This window comes from Camelina sativa, chromosome 5, assembly GCF_000633955.1.
Source record: "Camelina sativa cultivar DH55 chromosome 5, Cs, whole genome shotgun sequence".
NCBI lineage: Eukaryota > Viridiplantae > Streptophyta > Magnoliopsida > Brassicales > Brassicaceae > Camelina > Camelina sativa.
The window spans coordinates 15,932,199-15,948,919 of NC_025689.1; the positions used below are offsets into that span (position 1 = coordinate 15,932,199).

At 35.0% G+C, this 16,721-nt stretch overlaps 2 protein-coding genes and 1 long non-coding RNA gene across 6 annotated transcripts; 2 read left to right on the top strand and 1 right to left on the bottom strand.

Moving 5' to 3' along the window:
• Nucleotides 7-1,731, top strand: LOC104787020 (protein FAR1-RELATED SEQUENCE 3-like). Its single transcript, XM_010512510.2, has 5 exons — nt 7-172; nt 254-343; nt 575-724; nt 1,217-1,333; nt 1,463-1,731. The coding sequence occupies exons 1-5, from the start codon at nt 62-64 to the stop codon at nt 1,664-1,666; spliced, it is 672 nt and encodes a 223-aa protein (XP_010510812.1). The 5' UTR covers nt 7-61; the 3' UTR covers nt 1,667-1,731.
• LOC104787019 (serrate RNA effector molecule-like) lies at nt 1,837-6,247 on the bottom strand. Its single transcript, XM_010512509.2, has 12 exons — nt 5,721-6,247; nt 5,361-5,461; nt 5,008-5,065; nt 4,461-4,535; nt 4,304-4,378; nt 4,164-4,211; nt 3,973-4,041; nt 3,093-3,878; nt 2,964-3,012; nt 2,483-2,751; nt 2,220-2,378; nt 1,837-2,112 (listed from the first exon to the last, which is right to left on the bottom strand). The coding sequence occupies exons 1-12, from the start codon at nt 6,128-6,130 to the stop codon at nt 2,052-2,054; spliced, it is 2,160 nt and encodes a 719-aa protein (XP_010510811.1). The 5' UTR covers nt 6,131-6,247; the 3' UTR covers nt 1,837-2,051.
• LOC104787022 lies at nt 9,098-11,165 on the top strand. 4 transcript variants are annotated; one of them, XR_767759.2, is made up of 5 exons: nt 9,098-9,320; nt 9,561-9,635; nt 9,849-10,240; nt 10,419-10,455; nt 10,575-11,165. It is a non-coding gene; the product is annotated as an uncharacterized LOC104787022 (long non-coding RNA). The 4 variants fall into 4 exon arrangements; XR_767760.2 differs by having other exon boundaries at nt 9,849-9,949; nt 10,172-10,455; XR_767758.2 differs by having other exon boundaries at nt 9,102-9,320; nt 9,849-9,949.

Consider the following 16,721-nt stretch of genomic DNA (forward strand, 5'->3'; position numbering starts at 1 on the left):
TGGCAAGACCTCACTATCAGCTGCTGACACAACCCCTTTACTGTGGCCACGCCAGGATGAAATGATACGCAGATTTAACCTTAATGATGGTGGGGCCAGAGCTCAATCTGTTGCTGATCTGAATCTGCCGCGTATGGCACTTCACCGAGACGATGGTGCTCCTGAGAATATGGTACCCAGAGTAAACCTTTCACAGACTTAATTGTTGAATTTATTGGTGTTGGGTGGTAATTTGACTTGCTTTGTCTTACAGGTAGCTCTTCCTTGTCTTAAATCAATGACTTGGATGATGGAGAGTAAAAATACAATGCCGGGTGGTAGAGTTGCTGTTATCAATTTAAAGGTGTGCATTATTTAAACCAGTAACTTTTTTTCTGTATGGTTTTTGCACTAACTGAAGCTAAAAGTTGGTCTGATGGGATGATTCATCTAAAAGAGATTGGATATTTGTAAAAGCATATTGATGCTGAAGATTTGAAAAATTGAAATTGTCATTTGTGGCAAAGTCTTTACTGCTTCCTGCATAAAAGTAGTTGACCGCTTTAGTGAGGATTCTTTTTCATGATGATTTCAGTTGCACGATTACAGAAAGTTTCCCTCAGCGGATATGGAGGTCAAATTTCAGCTGTCTAGCGTCACACTTGAACCCATGTTAAGTTCCATGGCTTACATTAGCAAGCAACTCTCATCTCCAGCCAATAGAGTAGCTGTCATCAATTTGAAGGTATCTTTTAAGACTCTTAGACTCTAGGCTTCTCATGTAGTCTTGACTTGACGAGACGAAAGTCTTTTTAATTTATTGATTGTCTTTGGTTTGTTCCAACATAGATTCCATATACCTTCAGTGCAGGAAACTTCTGTGTTATTTGACTTGTTTATCCCCACATTATTTACAAAATCTGGTTTTTCTTTTTCATGTTAAGCTGCCATACTTTTTGCAGTCACTACTTGAATATGAAATTTCATTTCTGCCTATCGTAGAAAAGGTTATTTTGAATCCCACTTGAATTTAATCAGAAAATAGTTCAGAGAAGTTTGTTTCACCACTTCAAAGGAGTCATTTCCATGAGAGGAACTAAAATAGCTATAGTAACGTCTTCTTCTTTCATGATGCATTATTTTATGGGAGAATCACTTATAAAATAGGAGACCGATTGGCTTATTTTGTGTGTGGCTCTCTTTGGTATTGAACTGTTTTCTGTTGTCCTTACCCCAGCTTCAAGATACTGAGACAACAACAGGAGAATCAGAGGTCAAATTTCAGGTGTCCCGTGATACACTAGGTGCCATGTTGAGATCGATGGACTATATCCGTGAGCAGCTTTCTATCGTTGTAGGCACTCTCCCTTTCAAATCCTTTTTCTTTTGCTCTAAGTAGTAGTTATTCTATAACTGTTCTTGAACTATTACTAGGTCTGTGTAGTGTCTTATTAAGGATCTAAATGGTATCTTGCATTTGCAGGGAGAGCTACAGACAGAACCTCAAGCAAAGAAGCAACGCAAGTGNGAGAGAGAGAGAGAGAGAGAGAGAGAGAGAGAGAGAGAGAGAGAGAGAGAGAGAGAGAGAGAGAGAGAGAGAAACAACCACGAGAAAAAAAAAACTTCTTATAACTTGAGGAACATGCTTGTTAACCTCATTAGGGTTTCATCTGTACTATCTCTGTGACTGATGTTGTTAGAAATGTGATACAATATCATGTGTAACATATGTAAAAGTATCATGTCATCTTAGCAAGTGTGTAGAAAAGTGCGCAAAGTACCCGTCCTTAGCTTAGATCTATTGCGGTTCTCTTCTTGTTATGTAGTCATTGGTTTGAGTGAATAACGCACTATGAATACAAGAAATTCTCATGCACATTTACGTATTCGTCCAACAGAATCAGTAAGCACATGAAAAGCAATAAGGGAAATATATGGAGTGTGTGTGTGTGAAAATTGGGAGGAACAAAAATAAATACATCACAAATCAGAGCTAGTTCGCCTTCTATTCATAATTCCATTAAACCGACCAGACCCGAATGGGTAAACTTGGCATCGCTATAGCTCCTTGTCTACAAGCTCCTGTAATCAATAACGGTCACCTCTTCCTCTGGAGCATCTAGGTCTTGGTAGCTGCACCATTTTTTCAATACATTAGTTTCTTAGAGACACTGCACTCTTGTTCATATGATTGGATTATGTTTGCTGTAAGGATGAAAGCATAGAGTGAGCCACATTACCTGCGTAGCCGTCTAGGATCCTGTCGGAAGGCCGGAGACAAAAGAAAAGGAGCGGGTCCACCTCTGCCGCTACCTTCAAAAGGAGGGTTGGGTCCACTTGGGTCCCTGAACATCTGCATCGCAACTTCAGGTGGTGCTGGTACAAATGGTCCCAGTGGTCTGCCCACATCATCAGTTAAGCACCGTTAAAATCATTGATTAAACACAGAAGCTAGTTTACTCTGGAAACAAGATCGCGAGGGAGTGGATAATCTTCAACCTACCCGGCACCGGGAACAGGCATCAGCATTGGTGGTGGGTTTATATCCGATAAGAAGGGAGGAACATGAACACCTGCTTGTCCACCAAATGCATCGTACCCACCTTCCCCAGGATTTCCACCATCAGGACCATCACCATCACCTCTCTGTTGATCCTCTGACCGATCATTTCTGTCATTTCCATTGTTACGTCCGTCTCGTTCTCTGCGTCCACCTCGGTCATCCCTAAGTCTGTTCTCCATACCTGGTTTACGTCTCATAGGTCTATCTCTCTGTCAAAAGTATATTTCACCGGCGTAAGTAAACTTCGAAACAAAGCTAAACTAGTGGAAAGTTAAAGATACAAACTACTCATAGGAATATCTCTCTGTCAAAAATATATTTCACTGGCGTAAGTAAACCTCAAAACAAAGCTAAACAAGTGGAAACCCAAAGATAAAGACTACTAAACATTCAATTATAGTGATAAAAAAAGATCATGTACCGGGCCAGATTGCTGAGTAGCTGGTTGTCCTCCTGGAGCATTAGGATCACTGTACATGGCACATAAATTTTTCATTACGAACCTGTCAGAAACGACAGTCGAGGAAATCAAGAAAAAAACCTTACGTACTTCATATAGTTCTGAAAATACAGTTCTTCCCGAACTTTGGTAGTCAGCTCTGTGACAAGCTCAGTGTGTTTCAGCTTGAGATGTTTGTACACAAATTCAGCAGCATGAAACAGCTTTGTGCAACCCTTGGCCCCACAACCATATTTCCAACCATACTTCTCATCTCTAATCTTTCGGACATGTGGATCTAAAGCTTCAGTAGCCGCAGCATCTATTTTCTCTTTAGCAGCCATCACTTCCAAGGGATCTTGACCTTTCAACCTCTCTTGCCAATGAGAGTCAAATTTACTTTCACTCTCATCTCCTTTTGCATCAGAAACTTTACCTTCAGCTCTCACATGCCGCAGACCCTTAGCTTCATTTGTTTCAACCTTTCCATAATAGTCCACACCATGAACACGCCAGAGATATGTGACAAGTGTGTCGAGCAATTCAACACCCTCAAGGCCTTTCACAGATGTCAACCCCCTAATGATTATAACTGGACCAGTTGAACCACTATGTAACTTCTCTCTATCTGTTTTTTCAGATTCTGAACCTGATAAAAGATTCTCCTCAATTCGTTTCTCAGAGTCTAGCTTACGCACAAGTGCTTGTGCTTGTTCAATGTCAGTTAGGATTCTCTTTGGATCAGAAGTGAAACTGGGTGCTTTTGGTGCAGCTGAAAGGTCAGCCTCTTTAGCTCCCACCCTATCATGTCTTTTTCTTTTACCACCAGCTGATTCATCCTCAGAATTTTGCTCACTGGTCTGGCTAGATTTATTCAATGCTGTCACTGCAGGACCTCTGAAACGGATCAAGGGAAACTGTGAGCTTTAGAGATGACAAAATGGTGATCATAATCATAAATGTGGTGTACATGCAAAGGAAATTATCTTACAAATCTAGCGCCCCGCTCTGCAAATCAAGTAATAAATCCTTTGCTACTTTTCGTGCAAGGTCATTCCTCCTGGAAAAAAAAACAAGACTGTATAATACCAAGACTACAAGAGATCAATGTATAGTATTAATATAACACCATTCAGGCACAAAAGCCCGACATACACTGTTGCAAATGGCTCTTGAACTCACCTTTCTATGACAGAGAGTAAATTTGTTGGATGATACTTATTTTTCAACCTGGACGTGTAACATAGATACACATGTTAATAGGTTAGCTTGCAGAATATACCAGAAGAATGCAAAAGATGGAAACAGAGAGTGGAAATAACCATTCTTCTTCTTTGTGGGTGTTAAAATAGGCACGTTTCTGTGTTGTGATATACTCTGCCTTGTATTCTTGATATCTGCATCAGGAAAAAAGTTTACCACTGCAGCTTACGATACAACTGCTTAACCAACAAGACTAAGTTGCAGAAATAACCGCACCTGCGTTCAGCTTCAGATGGCAATATATCATCTTCTAACTCCTGGATAAATTGTTTGTATGACATCAATCCATCCCTGGATAAAGGAAATACAACGGTACGTATTATTAAATGCAACAACAAGAAGACTACAAACAGCAGTAGTTGTGTGCCACTATCTTAAACGTAAAACAGATCAAACTTTAACATTTGGAACCCACAATGAGGTTATCTCGTACTCAACAGCAATAGTGGAAAAGAGATGACAAAGTCAACAACGCATGTTTGAGAAATGATTTTATCGAATTAGTGTCTGATCAATTGTTTCTCTCAAACATTTGCTCTAACTTTCTGGAGCTATAAGGAAGTAAGCATATATGCCTCATCGAAGAAAGAACATTCGAAAAGGGATAAAACTTCCCTTCATTGAGCACCATAGGACAGTTCATAACTCCTATTATACATTCAGTAGATTAAAAATCCACTACCAAGAATCTACACACCATATGACAAAGATAGCAAAGCATGAAATATAAAAGAAAAATAAACAAAGATGAAGGAGCCTTAACCTTTGATTATTTCCACTGTTGGAAGCATCACCATACCCTCCACGACCTCCCTCCCATTCTGCCAAAAGAAATACAAAATTAAAAGGTAGATATTGATATCACTCAGTCACTCTCCTAAAATAGATTGCTTGTTCACAAACAGAATTGTGAATTAGTTACTCAAACTGTATCCAATCCACAGCATATAGAGTGAAAAATATGAAGCTATGACTATGAACTATGCTAGTCAAATGATCCAGAAGTCTTCAATCTATCAGAACGCCCAATGACAGTCATCTTAAACATGTCTCACAAGTGCAAAGTGGTTATACAGGTTCTCTCAACTTTCGAAATATATAAAAGAGATGTCTCACCCTGATGGCGACCCATAAAGCGGCCATGAGGCCTTTCATCACCATAATTAGGTCTCCCACCCATTTCACGATCATATCCTCCACCATATTCATATCCAAATCTAACATGCAAAAGAAGAATTGTGTACAGATTAGGAAATCACGAAAACGAAGGATATAACAATCATTGATACAATAGGTCTGTGATGCACTTTTCTATTCTTCAGCTAAGCAACAATGCAACTTAGCCTTGTATCAAATCACGATACCCATATGACTTTGAATTATATATAGTTCAATCGGTAACAGATGAACTCTGATGTGATTCCAGTTGAAGTGTGAGTGAGCAACGAAGATCCAAGCCTAGGAGATAAAGATTACCTTCTATCGGGAGGCCCATAGCCACCACGAGGACTGCCACGGCGAGCATCATAGCCATTATCATCCCTCCGATAACGCTTATGAGGAGGCGAGCGGCGCATGGGAGGAGGAGGAGAGTGCCGCCTATCTCTGTACGGTGGCGGAGGACTCAAGCTAGGCCGTCTCTTGTAATCCCTACGAGGCGGTGGGAGAGGAGAACGGTCACGGTCACGGCGATTAGGCGGACGTTCGAGGTCTCTGTCGTCACGCCGCTCTCGTGAATCTCTGTCACGGCGTTGTGGAGGTTGCTGCTGTTCATGTTCCTGCTCTTGTTGCGGCAGAGAGGAAGAAGGCGGTGGTGAGGAAGAGGTCGATTTCTCAGGGAGGCGGTTATCGACGGAATCAGACGGAGGAAGAGTCACATCGGCCATTACGATCGGAACCCTAAATCGGAGAATCCCAAAAGCCTCTCTCTCTCTACGTTTACGGGTTCTGCTGCTGCTGCTGTTACAGTGAACTTTATTCAACTTGGCCTTACTCAGAGGCCCATCTTCGTCTTCATGAAAATTAAGGGATTTTTTTATATTAATCTTCTTTATTTTTCTCATTTATACAACACTTTTCTCCTTCTCTTTTTTATTAACAAAACAATATGCCATGTAATAAACAAAACATTAAAAAGAAAATCTATAAACATAGAAAAAAAAGTTTAAATATTAAACAAAATTATATGTCAGTTTAAATTTATATATGAAGTTTTAGAGTTTAGATCTTACAATTAAATGAAATTATTTTATCAGTTTGGATTTATAAAAAAGATTATAGTTTACAACTAAACGAGATTTTGTGTCGATTTTTTTTATTAAAATAGGAATGGTGGACTTGTTTCTCTTTTTTTACGAAAACTAGATTAGATCAGCGCTACGCTGCAGGATATTTTTGTAACTATTTTTTAGCTATATTTAGTTATTGAAAAATATGATTTTTTTTTTTGGAATTGGATTAATTGTAAGAAATTATGGTTTATACAATGATAAAATAGAAAAACGCACTAATAAAATAAAAATAGAGAAATCTCAAATCTAGGATGACTTATAAATGTTTACATTTAAATGGGGTGTACTTAATTGTATCTATAATACTTTAAGTTGGAGTCTCTAACGATCTCTAATGTATGTTCTGGTTTATTTTTTTTAACCTAATGTGGGAGATATATTAGTTACTTTGAATTTGTGGTGTATTTTTTTGTAGTTTATACAAATTTAATCACATAATTGTTATATAGTGTTTTTAATTGTTATAAAAGTTATTATTTATCAAAATATATAGACATATTTTTTTACTTTAGTCTGGTTTTTTGTATTATTTTAATACTATTATACTTCTGTTGAATAGCATAGGGATTAGGTTAATTTTCAAAGTAAGTTTTAAGTTGTAGATGATTAATTAGTTTCACTGTTTTAAACTATAATATAAAACCATTATTTTTGGAACTTAAATATTGTTCAGTTTGTCATTAGTTGGTGTTTTAATATATAAAATCAATATCAACATTAATCTCAAATTTTATTTTATTTACTTGTTGTGGGAGCTAGATATATTAGAGTAGCTTGAATTTATGAAGTATTTTTTTGTAGTTTATACAAATTTAATCACCTAATTTTTCTATTGTATTTGTTGTTGTCAGAGAAGTTATTTATTTCTCTCTTTTTTTTTTGTAAAATCTAATTGTTTTATTTTGTTTGATAATAATTACATTTAAGTCAATATACACATACAAATTTGGTTTTGTGTTATTCTTGGTTAATCTTGATTTATATTTTATTTATATTATATCTGTATTTTATCTGTATTATATTTATATTTTACTAATATGATACTTATGTTGTATTGATTATACTACTATACCTATGCTTTTAAAGTTGTAATTTAAACCTATGTTTTTGGAAAATATTGATACGATATACAATGATTAATATACTTGGTTCGCCGTTTCTTGTTTAAATATCCCCCCATCGTAACTCCTCGCCGTCGCGTTTTGTTCTCATCTCCTCCGATCATGATTCCCAGCCGCTGTTTGTTGTTCTATATCTTTTTACCACTTGTTCTATATGTGTTACTCCCCCGTGAATGCGTGGATGATTAGTTGTTTATATATATATTTATTGATATGTATTTATAATAGAAACACATAAATCAATTTTCTATTTTTTAAGGCAAAATAGGCAAACATGTTTGTGGCTTTGGATAAGTTGTTTCCTTTGCACAATGCAATGCGTCTCAGAGTCAAGAGTGATAAAAGCCTTTGTAATCTAATTCTTGTCAATATTTGTCATCTACATGTTCACAAGTACAAAACAAACTTATATATCATAAGGCCAAGGCTTTACATTGGTAAGTATCATATCCCAAATCTATACATGATTTGATTTAATCGTTTGATATATATTGAGTATAGTTTATATTGAATTCTATATAAATATAAATTATAGGTATGATTATTTATATATGTCAGCAAATTAGTCTTTTTTTTTGGTTTTTTGAAATGTTGAATATATATATAGTTATTATTCACAATAAAATCATGTTCATCTTGTTATGAGAAATTTTTTCTTTTAGAAAAGAGTGGATGAAGACAACAAATTTTATGTTGCTGAAAATTCTTAAGATATATCCATTATGATTTACATATTTAGTATCTAATATCACCTTTTCCTATAGAGTAATTTTCTCAAACGGTATTCTAACATCATAAAACTAAAAACGTATTACATATAATACAAATAAAAGATTAAGGAATATGAAACTGAATTCATATTAATAATGTATAATTGTTTTCTATATCTGTAAAATAGATCCATAGTGAATTTTTCATTAATAACTTAATTAAATTAATAGATTTTATATTATAATTTAATAAAATGACATATGTCAAAAGATTACGAATCACATGGCAGCTTCTAAGAGATTTGATTTTATGGAAACCTTACTTTATTATATATGCTATGTGTATGTATGTTACAAATTAATATTATAATTTATAATGATTTAAATAGTGTTTAGTGACTAGTAATTAAGAGGCGGGTATCTATATATATAAAGTTATCTTTTACTCATTTCTGGTGCTGCCACGTCAGCCACTCTTTCTGTTTATTAAACCCAATTTTCGACATTATCCAATTCTATTTGTGTGGCCCATATCTCTTTAAAAGCCCAATNAATCTATATATATAAAGTTATCTTTTACTCATTCCTGGTGCTGCCACGTCAGCCACTCTTTCTGTTTATTAAACCCAATTTTCGACATTACCCACTAAACAGTTTCTATTTGTGGCCCATATCTCTTTAAAAGCCCAATCTATTATTAATACATGTTTTATTTGCCGACGAAATAAAACCTCATTCCACGAAACTTCGCTCGGCCGTCTTCGTTGTGCGATCGTCCCTCCCTTCTTTATTCTTTCATCCTGGTTCACCTAATGGATTTGCCACTCCTTCACACCCTTTCACTGTCTTCCATGTCTTCCATGTTTGTTGTAACGTCTTCCTGTGTAACGGTAATTCAAGATGTTCAATGCTCCCTCTTTCAATTCAAGCCCCACTACTCTTTCTTCAATTGGCGTAAGTTTAAGTCCTATATAATGTCATCTCCTCCAATTTCATGCTTTATATAATTTTCTTTGTCTCTGAAATTTTCTTTGATGATGCATGTTGCTATAGAATTAGTTTGGCTTCAATCTCCTCTATCTTGGTGGTGGTGAATTTAATTAAAAATTAGCCAACTTTTACTTTCCCTAAATTGTTTATGCCACGAAATCATTGGTTTTTTTTTTTTAAATTAAATCATTGATTCAAATGCAGGATTGTAGGGATGGCAAAGCGTCGGGAATTGCTCACATATGGAGAAGGCGTCCTTGTCCAAAATCTCTTTTGATGGTACTTGAACATCTTCTCTGTTTTGTTGGAAACAATTGACTTGCTGACTTTATATAGGGTTATAGAAATTGAGAAGCCATGTTATCTGCTGTGACTTATTTGCTTCCAGTGATTCAGTTTAACAGATGTGTAGCCGGTTGTAGATCCTACACAAGATTATAATTGATCTATATTTTTTCTTGCTAATAATTTATATTGTTCTTCTTCATCCAGATACCTCTGGTACTGTGAAAAAGCTGGAGGAATGTTCAAGGAGAAACTGCAAAAACTTGGAGGGCTTGATGCAGTCTATGGATTTTCATGTTGTAATGGAGGTGTGGACCTGTTTGTTTCATTTTTATCATTAGCTTCTTTTAGTAAGATAAGAACGACTATCTTTGTTTGGCTAGGACGTCAATAATTTTTGTATAGTATCGTAGATTGCTAGCTTTATAATTGTTCAATTATCTTTAGGATCATATTTTATCTTAATTTCACGATGTCCTTAAATCGTTTATAATATATACCCCCTGAAAACTTTTGAGTTCCTATGATAGCTATGATTAGCTTGTCAGATATCAAGTCCAGCACAAGAGACAGGCTTTGCAAAGTAAAAGAAATTTACGGTTGGTGGTATTGCTTATATATTCGTATTATATACTTTTGTTAAGAATATTGCACATTGATGGTTTTGGTTGATGAATTGGAATCTCTGAGTTCGAAGTTGGAGCTTTGAAGGGTCTTTTTTTGAAGACTGTTCTTATTTTGCTGAATCCTTTTTTTAATTTTGAAACTTATTATCAGGTAACCCAGGAATGGTCTCTCCTTCCAATCGAATAAGGTAAAAGCTCGATTTTGATCAGTTAGCATCATTTTTTATTCACTAATTTACCAAAACATGGATGCAAAATCCATTTTTTTGAGCTGTATTGACTCTGATGTTTTACCATACTTCTCCAGAAAGCACAACACCATTGGTAATCCTGGCGTGCTAACTGGTTCATTTCATCATCTTCTAAGGGTACGTTTCCACTTGTGATATGTTTCCAAGGAGAAAGGAAGGCACTATAATTAGCCTGAGATAAACAAGTTTCAGTGACTTTGAATCTGTTCATGAGAAGAATGGCCTCAGACTCAAGCAGTGGTTGTAACCTTAGAAGTTTGAGAGTTTCTGGCAAGGAGAATCTAACAGACTGGAAAGCTGTGGCATCTACTAGGATACATCGGATATTAAGTTGCAGAGACTGCAAGCATCACAAGAATATAAACCTCAAATTCAATTTTCACACTTTCTGGCTTCTTCTGACCAACGCCTCAGCAAGCTTTTAACAAATTACCTCCAGATAAGGACACCTGTTAAGCATCTGCGTCAAGTTAGACTGAAACAGAGCGGGAGAATCCAAGTCTGCCATTATCATTAGTAGATTACACAATAGAAAATCTAACAGGGAGGGAAAAAAAACTAAAATAATTTCCCCATTACGTTTAACTAAATAAAACGCTCTTTCAAATAATAATAAAAATTCATAGGAGTGGCTATTTTCCCTACTATACTACTATATGGCTCGATTCATTGAAATAAAGAAAGTTTAATTTCAACAGCGAATATAACTAAATTAAAGTTCTTTTTCGGAAAATAATATACTCTAAATTTCAAGTCCAACCACTACTTAAAAGGAAAAATAAATATTTCCAACACAACTTAAGCCAAAAAAAAAAAACTAAAAAAATCCATAATGTTATGAAATAAGTATGATTATCCATCACAAGACACATGGCATTACACTTGTCTATGTAATGTTTGAAGTGTTAACATTTGTCACTACATCTCTCCACTTGTCATTACTAAAACTAAAGGGTAGTGACTCATGTGTTTTGTTGTGTCCTATAAATAAGGGGTTGTGTAAGAGTGTAAAAAATATAGTTTTTGTCTTTGATCAAAAGAAAAAGACTTCCCAATCTCTCTCTCTCTCTCTCGTCCCTACATCACATCTCTCTCTCTCTTGATTATTTCTTGTTCATTTTACAAAATATTACAAACACATATAAATGTATTTGTAGTTATAATTCACAACACATAACATACATTAAACAAATAAAGGAAAAAAAGTTTAAAAAAAAAGAGGGGTCGGACTCTCAAATAGAGGACATTAAACAAATAAAGGAAAATTTGTCAATATAATTTGACCTCATTTAAATGAGAGTCCTAAATATTTGTTATTATATTATGGACATTCAATCTAAATATATTTTTCGGGAAATTCTAAACGGACAGCAGAGGGAAACAAAGTATAGACTAAAAATTTAAATGAGGTCAAAAAATGTTTATAACAATCTAGAAAAAAAATTCAACCACACTTCTTATTTATCATAAATATAAATAACAAATTATATTCCCGGTAGAGAACATATGTATTCCCATTGTAATTTCCTTTAAAAAGTTATAAATGTCCATAATTTAAAAACGTAAGAAAATATAAAAGGATCGAAAAATTAAAATCAAACCCCACTAAACCAAATAACTCATACAATGAAGTCCTAAATTAATGATTAAGAAGGTAACGAGCATAACTCATAACGACGTCAATATCAAAGGTCCAATTAAACTAAATAGTGGCAGCTCGACATTAATATTTTTAACACACACAAACGTAACTGCAACAAACGTCGATTCTATAAAGGACAGAAGAAAAATAGTAGAAAAATATACTCTCCAACTTCCAAAAAATGCAACAAAACACACTCTACTCACTTGACGTACTACAAAACGACATGCTCGGAGATATAATCTCAAGAGCTTCTTGGATTTCACGAAAAATGGTCAGGCATATTATGCTAGCATCACCAGACTTTGCAAAGGCAGCCCAAAATCATCGAGTTTACAAAAATATCAACCTAAGACCACTAGCAGCAATAAGCAAGTACCAAGATCTAATGGTAAAATGCATTGCAAGTGGAAATGTGGAGGCACACTATATCAAAGGAATCCAGGAGTATTTTCATAACAACAACACAAAAGAAGAGTTGGAACACTTGAAAAAGGCAGTAGAAGGTAATTATGCAAACAGTATTTATCTTTACGGGATTGTGAAGTTATGCAGGGGTGACACTAAGGAAGGCCAACTGTGGCTGGATAAACTAGGCTGGAAAGAAAACAAAGCAAAGGGTGATCAATGTTGGAAAATAACAAGAAGTCCTTACACAAAATCAATGTGCAAAAACTACAACGCTACTTCACTACATTGAGAGAAGTTCAACCAGCAATCATCTGTAGCCTCACTGATATAGAAAATAGATGCCCTCATTGCTACTACTACAAACAGATGATCAAATTTGTCTTCTTCTTTTAGCTAAACGATCGACAATATGATTTATGAATGTTATCATCCTTTAATGATGACCTATATTTCCAATGTAAGAGTTCTTTACAAGTTCTTTTATTCAAATATTATGTTGATGTGTCCAATCTCAAACAATTGAAAATACAACAAAAAAGGAAACAACTTATGAAAATCAATAGCACAGCATGCCAACATAAGTCACAGATATTACGAACAACTATGAACACGAGGATAAAGATATTAGCAAAATGGTGTTTACCTATAAGATATAAAATTGTTATGCACGAAGAACAACTTCAAAGGAAAATACAGCAAACAAAAACAAGGTCGCAAAAGTACAAAGGGAAGACCGATCAAAACAGGGGAATTAGGAAAAAAAAACAGGATGAAGGTAACGAAACTAAAACAGAGTAAACCTAATTTGGCACATGTTGAGACATCTATCACCAAACTAAAAAAAAAAGGTAAGAGATGCAGACACTAGCAAACCACAAAAGAGACGCTTAAAAAAGATTAGTAAATGCAATCGAGCCAAAACCAAGGCTCCCAAAAAGTAGCAAAAAACAGCAGAACCAGTAGTATTTCAGAATCAGTATATACGCAAACAGAAATCCACAAAAAACAAAAAAATTTCAAAAAGAGCAATAAGAAAACCGAGTAAATCCAGCCAAATACTGAGATGGTCCTAATGAAACTCAAATTACAACAAGCTTCTTAAAAGAGTCGATTACTTAATTAGAGAATGAAAGGTACACATGGGAGAACCAATTAGCACAGACGGTCAACGAACTAACCAGGGGAGCACCAATTATCCACCACCAATGCGAAGCCAAGACGAAACCTTCCCAAAGGCGCCAACAAAATTAAATTTTTCTGTATCAACACAATGAATGCTTCAAAACGAAGAACGCCCATCAAAATAAGATTTACAGGCTTACTACTATCCTTTTGATTGAAATATTGATACACACCATTCCGTCCAACAACCGATATACAACAAAGAAGAAAAAACACAACTACAAGACACAGGCTATTTCCCAAAAGGACAAATACATCCTCAAATCAATAAAACCCAATCTAGACCCAAAACACCACTACCTTTAAAGGCCTAAACGGATATTTGGACCCAATCAATGTAAGAAAAATATATATATATATATATATATATAAACACCCAAATGTAAGTAAATTAAAAACCTTATAAAAAATTACTAACTTACAAACTTTGTAACACAATCACAAAAAAAAAAAAATTGACAAACATTATCACACATTTCATTTAATACATATTTTTTTTTAAAACAAGGAACTACAACCACATATAGAAACATACAAAAAAAGCAATCAAACGGATAACAGGTAAAAAAAACAATTCCAAAAAAAACAATTACATCTAGAAATCAACTTATACATCATAATCTACAAATATGCAATTTAAATAACTGAAAAACAAAACCAAATTTTAAATTAAACAATACTAATGTAAAATAAAAATGTAAAGCTACATAGTAGATTGTACTTAATGAAAAAAAAAAGCAAACAAGAAAGCCAAAATGACCTCTATCTTTTTTGTTTGTCAAAAAAAAAGAAGCCAAAATGACCATTTTTCAAAAAAGAAAAACACCCAAAAAATAACAACCAAGATATAAAGACAAAATAACAATAAAGAAAAAATAACAAACACTTTATAAATATCCACCAAAAAACACATATCACACCCTAATCAAACTCTGTGCGCTAAGCACGGGCCAAATACTAGACAATGACAAAAAAAAAAATAATAATAAATTAATCAGAACTAACAATTACAACAAAACAACAACTTTAAGTACACAATGTTAATTTCTCATCATAATTATTTTAAAAAACATTAAAAAAAACACAGAAGATGATCTTAAATTTTGAAAAGTAAAAAGCATACTAAATTATACTGACTGCAAAACCTATTTTTTTAAAAGAGTATCCAACAAACAACATAATCACCCAAATCAAATACAAAACAGATATAAAGATGAATTTACATAACCAAAAAATAATACACACAAAAAAAAGTTCAAAATACACCTTCATTTAACTCCCGCGCGTAGCACGGGTCAATTGCTAGTTCAACTTATATTTTAAAGTATTTTAAAGTATTCTTAAAATCATTTGTTATTCAATTGAGGATTTTAAAAAATCTTATGAAATTCTATGTTATTCAATTAAGATTTTTATAAAATCCTTTAAAATAATTCAAAATCTCTTGTTATTCAGTCAATAGTTTATAAAACTAACTTCAAATCTCTTGTTATTCAAAATATCACAATTTTTTTTAGAATGCTACTTTGAATGATTCTAGGAGACTTTTTTTTGTTTTTAGGTGAAAATTACTCCTCTCAAAATCATACCATTTGAGCTAGAATTTTAAAGGATTTCATTAAAAAAAAAACAGCAGAGCAACGAAACACAACCAATATCAGGGAAAAAAGCAAATCACGAAACAAGATATACCATTGATACTCACGAAAAGGAGATGTTAAAAAGAACCACCACCGGCAGCCAAAACATCACCAAAGCAGTAACACCGGAGCTACCGGTAAGCTCAAAATGGAGACCCCAAGACAATAACCAAACACCCAACGCATCACAAAGGACACTCTCCTAAAAGATATGCTGCTGTCTTCAGACATATTTGACCAACAGAGAAGCGTCCATTCTAACGCCAAGCCTTATCGTCGAGGAAGATGACCAAAACTGAAAATTACCGGAAGCATAGTCAAGAATACATATCCGAAGGAGAGGAGCTAGAGTGGTGAGGCTTCAGCATCTATACGAGACGAAGGGATAAGGCGAGCAAAACAAACAGTTTTATTTTAGATAAGACGAAGGGATAAGACTCGCTCCAAATCAGACACCAAATCCACTTGCAAAGGCTATGCTCCGACGGACGAGATCGATGCCACACGGTGAAGACAGAGACTGCAAATCTTCAAGACTATGCTTTATTTTAGATTGTTTTCATTCATGACACTTTGTTTCCTCTGTTTTGGTTTTTGTCACATTCATGTTTCACGTTTGCTTCTCTTTTATTAGACTATATGAAGAAGAGGCGATGTGTTGGAGTTATCGGACACATAACAGACACGTTAACAGAGCTAAACAGAGCTTGTTTGTTAGACGTTAAGTCCATTGTTGTATAGTAATTTAGCTTCACTATATATATGTTTGTACAGTGACTTACACTCAATGAGAAAAATCAGATTATTTTACTTCTTCTAATATCTTTGTTTCTTTTTTTTCCTCACATTCACGTTTGCTTCTCTCTCTCTCTCTCTCTCTCTCTCTCTCTCTCTCTTTTGGTTCTTGATCCTCTCTCTCTCTCTCTCTCTCTCTCTCTCTCTCTCTCTCTCTCTCTCTCTCTCTCTCTCTCTCTCTCTCTCTCTCTCTCTCTCTCTCTCTCTCTCTCTCTCTCTCTCTCTCTCTCTCTCTCTCTCTCTCTCTCTCTCTCTCTCTCTCTCTCTCTCTCTCTCTCTCTCTCTCTCTCTCTCTCTCTCTCTCTCTCTCTCTCTCTCTCTCTCTCTCTCTCTCTCTCTCTCTCTCTCTCTCTCTCTCTCTCTCTCTCTCTCTCTCTCTCTCTCTCTCTCTCTCTCTCTCTCTCTCTCTCTCTCTCTCTCTCTCTCTCTCTCTCTCTCTCTCTCTCTCTCTCTCTCTCTCTCTCTCTCTCTCTCTCTCTCTCTCTCTCTCTCTCTCTCTCTCTCTCTCTCTCTCTCTCTCTCTCTCTCTCTCT